Source organism: Mercenaria mercenaria, chromosome 18 (assembly GCF_021730395.1).
Source record: "Mercenaria mercenaria strain notata chromosome 18, MADL_Memer_1, whole genome shotgun sequence".
NCBI classification, from domain to species: Eukaryota; Metazoa; Mollusca; class Bivalvia; order Venerida; family Veneridae; genus Mercenaria; species Mercenaria mercenaria.
In genome coordinates, this window is record NC_069378.1 from 47,461,799 (window position 1) to 47,474,404 (window position 12,606).

The following is a 12,606-nucleotide window of genomic DNA, read 5'->3' on the forward strand; positions in this document are numbered from 1 at the left end:
TGTAAATGAGATTTTTTAAAACGTTTTCCCCATTTAGTGCCTCATCTATGTCATTTGTCTGTGTCTTATATATCAAATGCGTATCAAATGTAACTGAATAAATATTGTCTCAACAATTATTAACCTTTTAAGAAATTGCTTTCAAAAGTATATGATTAAAATGAATAAAACATAGGTCCCTTTTTGGGGCCTCATTTTAAGCTGATTAAGGTTAGCAAACCGCGTGTCTCCTTATTTTGATTCAGCATACTTCAAATTAAGAATATGCAAAGTTTCGTGCTTTCTTCACAATTACAAAAATAAACATCTTTTCTCTATAACCTATATGTTATAAATCTTTTCTTGTCAAGGACTTAAATGTATTGCGTACTCACTGAAGTTTTGCTGTTTTTTAGTAGTTTATGTATTTAAATTACTACCTTGCAAAGCCGTGTAAACGAAACAAAAGCAAAAACGGTGGCAGACGTATATTTTACTATTTAAATGTCGTGCGCTCGAGATAAGATGTCGTGCGCTCGAAATAAGATATCGCGCGCACGAGATAAGATGTCGTGACACGAGATAATTTAATCTTAAAAAAAAATAAATGCATGTCCTAAACATACTACAGTAGAATTTGACTACATTGGCCTATTTCTTTTAAAGTGACATTCGCAAAGGCTTCAAAGCAAGCTATTCCCTGAAAACTTAAATAAGAAATATCCGCGATTATCGCTTTTTTTTTCAAAATGTGGAAGAAACGGCGTAAACTAAGTTTATCAGTTTTATTATGTACATGTTTAGTGTCTTTAAAAATTAAATTACAATAGTTGTGTCATACAAATGTGATGTTTCAAGCAAGGATGTTGTTTCGTACTTTATTAAAGGAAGACCAAACAAATACATCTTAAGCCATACTTTAACCAGTCTATCGGCCCGCCTGTATTTAAGTTGCATGCATATGTCTTCAAAGATGGTGATCTGCGTTCAGATTATATAAATAACGATTCTATAAACAAAGAACCAAGAAAGGTTATAGAATTTTGAACTCATACTAAAATGGACCTGACTTAATAATTAAGGCCAGTGGCTTACATGTAATGCTCGTGCTCTTCTCAATTGTTGTAAATTTGATTTTGGTAAGGTAGTGTATTTGGGCAGGACATTAGCATCTGATCATTTACACTAATTTCTGTTCACTGAGTGTTTTATGCACGTTACATGTTTACTGAGGGTATTTTTTAAAAAGAAAAGTTTTAGCATAGGTATGAAGCCATTAAGCATACTTAGCCTAGAGAATGATATAAATATAAAAACTATTTATTACAATTGTCAAAGATTTGTATTTGCAGCAGTAAATACACATTAAGCCGAAACATATCAGAAATATTGTAGAATTATTATTACTTCCATTTGCCTAACATGGTTGCGCAACAAAGATAGACTGGAAATAAATTAATTCCGATGCCACAATACAGTTTTAAAATTTGCTTTCAGATTGTTGAAGTATCCCGAGGTCTATTAAATGGAAATAGAAAAAAAACAACAAGAAATTATATTAAAATCGAATGAAATACTCGGCGTTTAAGTTATTTCCAAATTAAAAGTGGAAAGGAGACAATTACGCAATCTTATAAAAACAATAAAAATATACATTTCTAACAGGGATCTAACTCTATGTAATGGGTTTCGGTTCGTTAAATAATCTGTTACAGAATAAAAGAAAAGCATAAATGTCATAAAATGTTACTTAAATGTTATCAACCACCTTTAAAGTATAAACACCTCTTACTTATTAAATAATATTACCTTTTAGTAGAGCCGTGTAACTTCCTCCTTTCCAAATTGATCAATTTTTACTTACGTGCATGTTAGTTTAACAGAAGAAAGAAAACTGTGTGTTATTTGTTGTTTTAATTCAGTGTTTATTTCCAATATATTTAAGTTGAATATATCATGTACATAAAGTAGAGACTTATGATTTTGATAATGTGCATGTATCAAACGGAGTAAAACGTGTGATTGAATTTCGTAGATAAATTTGAACACCAATGGCTGGATGTGATATATCGGTGCAAAAACGGGTCCTGTTGGTTTGTATTTCATTGTTGCATTTGATTTTCTTTAAGTTCCAGAAACTAATTATCGTTCTTGGCATTTTATAGGTACGATTTACCTTATATTCTTATTTATTTATATGTTGATATCTATTCTAAAAATTATTCAAGGCTAAACTTTAAATACATGGACGTACGTATTCGAATTATAACTATTGTTTGAAAAATATGTTTAAGATTTATGGTTTTCATGTTTTAAATACTATAGCACATATCTGCACCAATGTTATTGAAGAACATCATTTCGTTCCTAGTGTCACCTTTGGTACATGTAATAGTTTTATGAAGTGTTGCTGACATGTAGTACCACCAGGCTTTCGCAATGTTTCTGCTATCTAACTTAAACACTGAGCATCAAGGGAAAGTGACAACAGCTCGTTCTTTGTCTCATTTGCTTAATAATAAGGATCAAACTGTTGCGTTTATGCAAACAGCCTACAAGTTCAGAATCATATTACAAGATTTAAGTGTTAAATTTTGTATTCATGCATATATCCATGTTGTAAATTCATAGCAACGGTTATAATTTAATTATTAGATAATAGACACATGTTCAAAATCGTATAATATAACATGAAAGTATCTATAGAGTTGTCTATAAACAGCTGCTTGCCCTGATATTTGATTTATAGATTACAGGACGTAGATGGTGTACATAGTGTTCATGTAATTTGTTTAGCCTATTGGGTAATCACATACGAAATTATATTCATACAATTCATGTTTTAATTATCAAAATTCAGCCTACAAAGCATATATAATATATTTTATAGAAAATTATTTTTTGATGTTATATAGCTTTCTATGTTTCAGTGATTTTTAGAAAATGAATAATGTACGAAAATCAAATGCCTTAAGGCTCATATTATCAATAATATTTATTACATGTAAAGACCGTAAATGGTAATGGTTAAAAATGAAAAATGAAAATAAAAATGAAACATCAAGATCAATTTCGATACAATATGGATAGAATATGACAAAACTGCATGCGTTTTCCACGAATAAAATGTCTTGTAAGAAATCGAAAGAACCTTAGGAGATTCGAATTTTTATATGGTGTTCATTACTTAATTAAGTTAAAATATTATATTACTAGCGAGAAAAAAAAAAAGCTCCATCAACAAGTTTTACGTAATGGAATTCTTTCGAAGACAAGTTCTACACTATTCTTCTTGAAATCCTTCGATGAATTTTGTTTATTTATATACCTCCTCAACCTTATTCAAACATTTATATGTCATAGGGTTTGTTTTAAAATGAAAAATGCCATAGCTGTAAAATTTCTTTGAAATATGCAAACTATCCTTGTAATAGGAGATGTTATTTGTCGTCAGTTCGCATTGGGTTTATATAACATATAGAACGCATCAGCATTACCTTTTCATTGTGCATCTTCCAACATGTAACCCGAGTGTTGTTATACAATTTAGCTTGAAAATATTGCCGTACAGTTGCATTTATATCCATTCTAAACTGATGTAATTTTGAGTTTTAACCTTAAGGTATTGGACCCGTAATAGAGTATCTCCTTTTTGAAGAGTATTTAATTCCTACCATAAACCTACTTTGACTGCAATTTTCAGGAGGGCGTAGGTTCAAACCCCACTGGGACCAAATATTTTTTCTCCATGTTTTCTTTTTTTTCTAGTAAGTTTTTACTTCTTTCAAGACTAATTATGGATGAATTGTACGAAAGTGGAAATTTTTCATTTTATAAGCGATTTTTTGCTGTTTAATGTGAATTTACTTCTGAATCAGGAAGGGTAGAGTTAGACATCTTTAAAAATACTGAGTTACGTGCGGTAAAAGTTCTCTATTTTGCCTTCATTCGTTAGACTACATGTTATGGAAGAAATGCAGGTAGGTTTTACTATTGCCCCAAGGTTAGTTTTGAATGAAGTGAGCAAAATTCAAAACAGACCCACCGGATTCGACCTTAATTTTTCAATGTTGGAGTTAGAATTCTGTCTCATTAAATCTGTTTACTTGAAGCACCCTAGACAAAAATGATTTTTAAAGTTTTATTCTGTGTTTTATAATTGTTTAACAATAGTTTGATGTTTCTTTTATCAAAATTAATGTTGTATTGAATTCTCTGCAAGCGTTTTAGATAGTGGCCATCACATTGAATTTTGTCTCTTCCTGAGCGTGAGGAAATACCATATATTATGCAAAAACGGCACGGTGGAAGTTGTTTAAAATTTGCAACACAGTGTGAAACATGGTCAACTTTAAGAATATACCAAGCAAATATCATTTTTAAAACATTACTATTAGAGGTCCAATACCTTAAGAAGAAAACATATGCAACAATTTATAATAACAGTTTAAAGCCGTTCCCTGTTGGATAGTAATACGGTGTTTTGATAAGAGTTGAATTGGAAATTAAAAACAACATGCGATCTTTTTCGAATTACAGAAATGATAAAACTTTCACCGTTTGCTATCAGATACTCATTCGCTGTAACATTTTTGGAATTCAAACTCATTTTGTGTAGTTACAGATATGTAAAATTACCTAATCATATTTGGCATCACTGTAACAGAGACAGGATTCTATCAATTTTCAGACCACAAGTCAGTCACTAGGTCAAATTAGTGAGCTTTACTTCAAATTGAAGCTACCTACTTACTGTAAATCAAAATGAACTATGTGATCTTTTCATGCGTGAAGTCCGTGCAAATCATTTAATTAGAGCAATGATTTAATATACTACACATATGAGGCTAATTATATCCTATACTCAAACTTTCAGCCAGGAATTTCGTATTAAGTAAAAAGAAACAATTTATGAAATGTTTTTCAATGAATTATTGGAATATTAGTGCGTGATACATCTGGTTATTCTACAATAAAAATATCAAACTTTATTTGATATATTCTTCGCTAGTAGGATAATTTAGTCCAGATAATGTGCTACATGTAACTCGAAATGAACTCTGGACTCCTATGTGCATATTTACCTGATGTTGATGAAGTATATGTATAGCAAATGCGTTCATTAACTGTAGGAGGAGTTGAATGGGTAAACAATGAATATATACTGTTGAAATAATATTTCCAAATAGGGATATAACTCGAGACAAAACTTATCAGAAATGGAATCTTCAACGATAAGTGCATATCCGCTGTTGATGATGTATACGAAGTTTCATTTGAATCATTGGTTTTCTTTCTCTTTATACGTTAACTAATCTCAAATTGCTAACATTACTTTTATTAGTATCTTTATATATAAATAATACAAGCATTTTTATTAGCACCTTCATATATGTAAATAATGTAAATACTGTGTTGAATAAAATTTTCTTTTTTATTTCATATAATGTACACGACATTACAAATGCTACATAACTTTGCTACAATCATTTAAAGTCAATATAATTGGTAGCACAAAAAAAGATTATAGCAGGTTGATATCAAGTTCGATAATGGATTTGGTTTGTTATCTTGTAACGGAACATATTAGCTCTTGCTTGGGCTAGTAGCTGAATTTATACATGTATTTTTTGCAGACCTCTTAGTGATAGGTCTTACAAGAAACCATTTCCTGGAATGTTTTGTACATACTTTAAATCATCAACATTTTCAAATTATTACATGCATTTGTATGTACAGTCGTGACATTTAGTAGGTACCATTTACTTGCTTGGGCCGGTAATTGGATAATTCATGAGGACAAACTTTTAAATTGCTTACGAGTAACTGTCTCCAAAATAATACATCATTTGTTTCATGGCAAACATTTATTCAGTAAATTAGCCCTTGCATTAATTTTACATTTAGGTGTAAACATATCAATATATTTCATTGAATCGGTCAAGTTTTAATAATTAGGTTTACGTGCAATAAGTATGTCTATTTATTGCGCTTTATTCCCTAGTCACTTTGTTAAATATACTTCCTGTTTTATGACAATACTTTTACTTTTGCATAATTTTATACATGTATATGTTTTGCGTCGTACTTGTAAGGCATAATATGTTTACATTACAATGGTGACATAGCAAGATACACATTATATACTATAGTCTTTTATATTTTCTTCTTCATAGGAATAAACACTGTATATGGCGTTTGTTACGCCATTTGTATATAAGAGATTTAGTTAATGGATATTCTACACGTATTTGTTGTAATGGGTGCCTCTCTCACTTCCACCGTTTTCGGTAATTCCGTAGAAAATGTGGGGGAAGACAGCTCTCTTTCAAGTCCTATCTTTTTGGGCATTTCTAAAGAAACCTCCACATCTTATTTACATTATTTACCTTTATAAGATTATGTTGCTTTGTAAAACATTTCAGAAACATGTTTCTTTCATACAATGAACATAATTTATGTTATAAGTTTTTCTACTTTTCTGAATAAACAAGTTCATTTCTTGACTATTTAACCACTTTTATGTTTGTTGATTTCTCCTATAGATGGCAATAAATATCAATACACACTTTGTATTGACATGTTTTGTAACTGCAACTTCAAACTCATTTTGTGTAGTAACGTATATTTCAAATTACCTTAACAAACACACACAAGAATTATATCAATTTTCAGACCACCAATCAGCCCTAGTATCTATCAGTGAGTTTTAGATCAAATTGACACTACCTATTTACGGTTAATATAGATGAAATAATTGATCTTCTCATCTGTGAGGTCCGTGAAAAGCATTTAAACAGAATAAGGACTTAATACACTACACAAATGAACATGTAGCCTAAACTAAAAGATTTAGACCAGGATATAAAGTCAAACAAATAATAACAACCCATGAAATGTTTATGAATGATCTGTAGAAATATTAGTGTGTAATATATCTGATTATTTTGCATAAGAAATATCAAATATATTTTTCGGTGGTAGGACACAACTTAGTCCAGATATTGTGCTAACTCGAAACAAATCCGGACTGATATACGTATGTTCACGATGTTGATGAAGAAAATTTATTCCAATTTTCATTAACCGTGGGAGAAGTTGCATGGGTCACGATGTACAGACACTGTTGAAAGGTATAAAATCCCAGAAGATATATAACTGAAAAAGGAGTAATCAGATATTGAACAATCTATGACATGCGCATGTTCGCTGTTAATGATGTATACTTTGTCAAAGTTTCATTTGAATCATATTGAAACTGTAGGAGGCATTGAGTACACACGGTACAAATTATATTATAATATTCTAAATTTTAAGAAAATGGCATTATCCAAACATTTTTTACTAACCTCCCATCAATATCAGCATGTCCAATTAATGGTAATAATATACACCAAGTATCTTTTTTAAGTGAAAGGAAAACAAGTGATACGTATTTATAGTATTGTAAAGTCCACAAAGGGGAATAACACTTGTACAAATAATTTGACACAATGTTCCCGAAATTATGTTCATGGCCATTTCATATACATGTAAATGCATTGGCACTACAGTCACGAACTCCACTGTATATGTCACATATTTAAGTTAAAAAAAAAAACGAAATAATCATTGAGCAAAAGAGCTGAATTGATTAAAAAGACAATTTCTAATATCCTCTTCTCCCCATATACTGTTTATAAAATTACATGCAACATGTAATAAAAGAATGGCATATAACGTTTACCCTAGCCTATTATCAACTCCTAACCGAAATTATGTACTTTTGCATGTCCCTTTTTTGAATTTTGAAGCAGCCCGTCTGCTGTACTTTTCCGCTGCAGTTTCTTTTTGTTGTAGGACTACATTCCGATGCAATGATCTCTGGCTGTGATTGGGATCTCTGTGCTTCCTGGAATTTACCATCGCCTTTCAGATGTTTTATGTCCCGAAGGTGGGCATATTAAAACGCACCGTCCGTTCTTGTTTGTGTGCGTGTGTGTATGTGTGTTTGTTTCCGTGCGTGTAAATTGTTGTCCGGACTGTATCTCGGCCATGAATAAAGGGAATTTGAAATGACTTTGCATAAATGTTTATCATAATGTGACAATGTGTCATGCTCATGACCCTGACCCCCTAGCTCCAAGGTCAAAGTCACACTCAGAGGTTAACAGTGTCTGTTTCGTGTCCTGTTCATAACATTCCCATTCATTAAGGGTTTTTAAAATAACATGGCATAAATGGTCCCCATAATTAGACCACGTGTCATGCGTAAGATCAAAATCCCTACCTCCAATGTCAAGGTCACACTTAGAAGTAAAATTTTAACATGGTCTGTTTCTTCTCTGAGCCATATATCAAGGGATTTAAAAATAATAATAAAATGTTAACACTATTGAGGAGTTTAGCGCTTATGACCCTGATCTCTCAGGTCAAGTTCAATGTCACAAAATGGTTCATATCTAAATTGTCCTGACGTATTTTTCACAGACAACTGTAGCATTCTTAGTTAACACTTGTTCTAAATGACTACACAATGATGTATAAGTAAACGCAATGGGATAACATACATTAAAACCGGAAGTTTATATTATTACTTGATGTAACTAGATATGACATTTAATTGTAATTGCAGCCCGAAACAAACACATTTACTTTACATATCAAGAAGGTTATTTGCAATTAGATATGCAAATATTCAGGTTGGCCAACCCTCGTGGCTTTTTGGTATTGTAAACACTCGGAAAATCCCTAGATATATGTATCATTTTGGTTTGTAATTTTCATGTTACTCAATAGATGTTAATAAAGTAAAAGGTGTCGAGTACAGAAAACCGAGTGCTTTCCTCCTTAGAAACGCTATGCCACTCTTATATTAAATACTGTCTGCAAACACTTGGTCTGAGAAACAAATAATTGTGCAAACTGCATAAGACAAGTGTCTTGAATTTCTAGTTAACACATTATGGACGCTCTTTATTTTACCAAGTATGTCAAGTATTGATTGGTGATCTCGTGGATAAGTTGTCGGCCGCTCAGTCCAGGGCTCGTGGGTTCGAGCCCCTTTTGGGTCACGACCATGATTTCTCATATGATACCAGTACTATTTTTTTCCAGGAAGCTGACCTGAGAGTGGTTATAATAAATGACGATATCTAATTACAGAAAAAAAAATGCAGCATTAAGCATTTGAAACCCAATTAATGAAAGAACATAAACATATTTTATCAACGGACAAAGTTAAAATGAATGAAAGAAATTATGAAAAATTTAAAATATTTTTTGTTATCAATTTACGAAAGAATTAAACTTATATTAGTGACTACAGTCGTGATTAAAATGTTGCAGTTGTTTCTTTTATATAAACAAAAAAGGCAACTGTGCTTCCATTTTCTGTACTGATTGACGATATCATTATATTCATTTTAATCTCTCACTATCGAGTAAATGAGATGTGAGGTCATATCAGTGTGTAGATAAAGATACAAATACCGAATTAAAGACAACTCTTGAAGACATTAAAAGCAGTAGCATATAGATGGTAAGTCCTTCCTTAGGCAAATATTTTGACAATGTATTTTGTACGTCAAAGATTCTTTTCAGCCTAGACAAGCATATGAAATTCAGTTAGTTTAAAATGTATAGTATATTTCACAGGAAGTAATGAGATTTGCATTTTATAAACAAGATTTTCTAATTAAACCAAATTGTCTTTATTCAGGTATTGGCAGGTTTGTCCGTGTTCGTGGTATTTCTGCTGTTTATCATACTGGACATAGGTGTAACAGGAAACGGAAATCACTTCATTAGAAAACAGCAAGATTCTGCCATACAACAATTTGAACATAGTGTCTGGAACCAACATCTTACAAATGACATAGATTATAATGGTGGTCGTTTGTTGACAGAGGACAATGTAGAGATTCTAAAACCTCTAAGTGTAGAGCACTGTCAAAGTCAGAGCTTTTTGGTTTACAAATGCGATTCCTCAAGCTATTGTGGAGGTTGGGCTGACCGTCAGAAGGGCATTGTGTCATCTTTTCTCCTGGCATTGTTAACAAATAGGACTTTTATCGTCGATATGACAAGTCCATGCAAGCTTAAGAGCTTTCTGCTGCCAAATATTTACAATTGGTCAATGTGTACTGCTTTTCTGGAGACTGTCTCGAAGAAAAATTTCAGTTACTTTAAATATGTATATGGAAATACAAGAAAGAAATTCGTCAATCAAATCAAAAGTTTTAATTTTGACAAAAACTGGACAAAAAGAGTAGTAATTTTACGATTTAATGCAAATACAATCAATGGAATAAGACAACACAAACAAGCTAAAACACGACTGAAATGGTTGATGAATGTAACAAATGCAGAAGCAATGCATTTAGTGCTGCACACTCTGTTTAAACCAAACCAAAGAATATTGAAGGATGCCGTACAATTCTATGATAATCGAATACTAGGAAGGCATTTAGTATGTAGCCATATTCGAATTGGGAAAAATCCAAGTATTCCGGCAGATAATACACGTGCAAGAAAACCAAATGAAACTGTGATATTTGAGTTTTTGGATAGGTACGATGATGACCGGAAACATGCCATTTACATTGCTTCTGATTCAGACGATATAAAAAGACATGCTGAGATCAGATTTAAATCATTTGTTAATATAAATCGAACAATTGTTCATATTGATCGGCTAGGGAAGTTAAGGCCTTTTACTAAAGAAGCTTGTGAAGGATTTTATTCAGTACTTTTTGAACAACTAATCCTCACACTGTGTGACACACTTGTTTTGACACCTAGTGGCTTTGGATCCACGGCGGCGTATTTAAGAGGCGTCTCTGACAATCTATATATGTTTCAACCGGAAACACAAAGAATACTAAAATTAAATGTAACCTTCTAAACAATTTAATTTTCGTTTAAAAGGGTAATTTTCCATAGAGGGGACAAAATATCAGATATAAAGTTAAAATTATCACATCGTTGATGTTGTTATCATATACTTATCATATACTTCTTGTTATTCTTGCAGCTTTCTGTAATAACATTGTTCGATCGATATAACATTTTAATTGTAAATATCAAAAGTTAACAACTGTCGGTCTTATCTAGATGCTTATACGACTTATCGTTAGTTTCAGATATTCACCTGAAAGTATTGGTACATTTTTGTGGCATATTTGTCAAAGGTCAAAGTTACAGGGATTACTTCAACATCCAACATTTTTATATCTACTACAGTGTGCTGCTGCTGCATGTGTCTTAGTAACACTAATCCAAATCTCTCACCCCATACCCTCATATCAACCGATCATCTCCGCCTCTGTATAATTATCATTAGTTTTATCAATTTCACTTCAGTATGTGATATTTTATCACAGTATTCTTTAATAAGACCAAGTAACTCGAACTCCAGGGATGCTATGCTTAGGCCATTTACTATAATATGCCTTATCCCTGAGTTCCAGACACACTCAGTTTTGTTGAATAAAAAAGACAAAATATACCAGTAAAGATCGATCGTTCTATCATATGGCGAATGCAATAAAGCATGTACTCTTATCTAAACCTGTACTAAACCTGTATTTCCTGACAGTCCGGAATGAAATAAAATTAAGTGATAATTATGTCACTAGCTGGACTACATCAACATTACCTTTTGACAATATAAACCGTTTTCTGAACAACGTTAGTTTCACTCTGTTTTTCATGCCGCTATCAAAACCGTTTTACTTCTTTACAAGGTAAGAGACCAACAATTCAAAAATATGAACAGGGAACATACTAGCACTAAGGTAATCGTAATATGGGTATAAGGTATTGTTTAGGTCGTTCCGATCGGTCAGTTATGTAAACCAATAAGATGAGAGGTATTAAATATTATATATATATATTGCTTTAAGTTATCAGCCTAATGACGAATCAGTAAATTTGACCTATTATCTCTTATCAAGTGTTAAGTTATTGTAAATGCAAAAACGTTATGAAGTTATTATCATTTTAAATCAACGACTGACAGGATGATGTTCAGATTGTGATCGACTTATTGTGATTGATAATTTAACCGTTACCCTGCTAGCGGAAAGTGGTTTTGCCTTTGCGACCAGTGCAGACGAAGATCAGGACGCGCAGGCTGATTATGGTCTGCACTGTTCGCTATTCAGTGAGTAAATCACCCCTTTGAATAATAAGCGGTAGTGCCCAAATTGAATAATGGACCAATCCATTTAAAAAATAATTAGCAGGGTAAAGGTTCATGAATTAGTATGTTGCCGATATAGTGGTGACGAATATGAAACGTGATAGATAAGACTGATATAAGATGAACAATAAAATGAATTGGAGATTTAATGATGACAACAAAACTTATACTTGTATATGCACTGTTTTGATACCCTATCGTAACTGAAGTGGGAAAATAAGCTGTAGATAGCTCATATCAAAAATGAATTTGCTTTCATCCTGAGGTAAAATACTACCGAAATCGCCAGTTTTACAACTGATTGTGTCGCAGTTGACTTTTCTTCGACGATGTATGACCTCTTTGAGTCGAATCGCCGTTAAAGTCAAGCCATTAACTAAATTCTTAATGTTTCTAGAGGCATAAAAAGCCATCTTAATATGCGAGCACATAATTAGGGGTAA

General features: G+C 32.1%; 1 protein-coding gene across 1 annotated transcript; it reads left to right on the top strand.

Moving 5' to 3' along the window:
- Positions 1 to 1,812: 1,812 nt before the first annotated feature.
- On the top strand, positions 1,813 to 12,330 carry LOC123538540 (uncharacterized). Its single transcript, XM_053529422.1, has 2 exons — positions 1,813 to 2,072; positions 9,680 to 12,330. Exons 1-2 carry the CDS (start codon positions 2,031 to 2,033, stop codon positions 10,862 to 10,864), a joined length of 1,227 nt encoding a protein of 408 aa, XP_053385397.1. The 5' UTR covers positions 1,813 to 2,030; the 3' UTR covers positions 10,865 to 12,330.
- Positions 12,331 to 12,606: the final 276 nt, after the last annotated feature.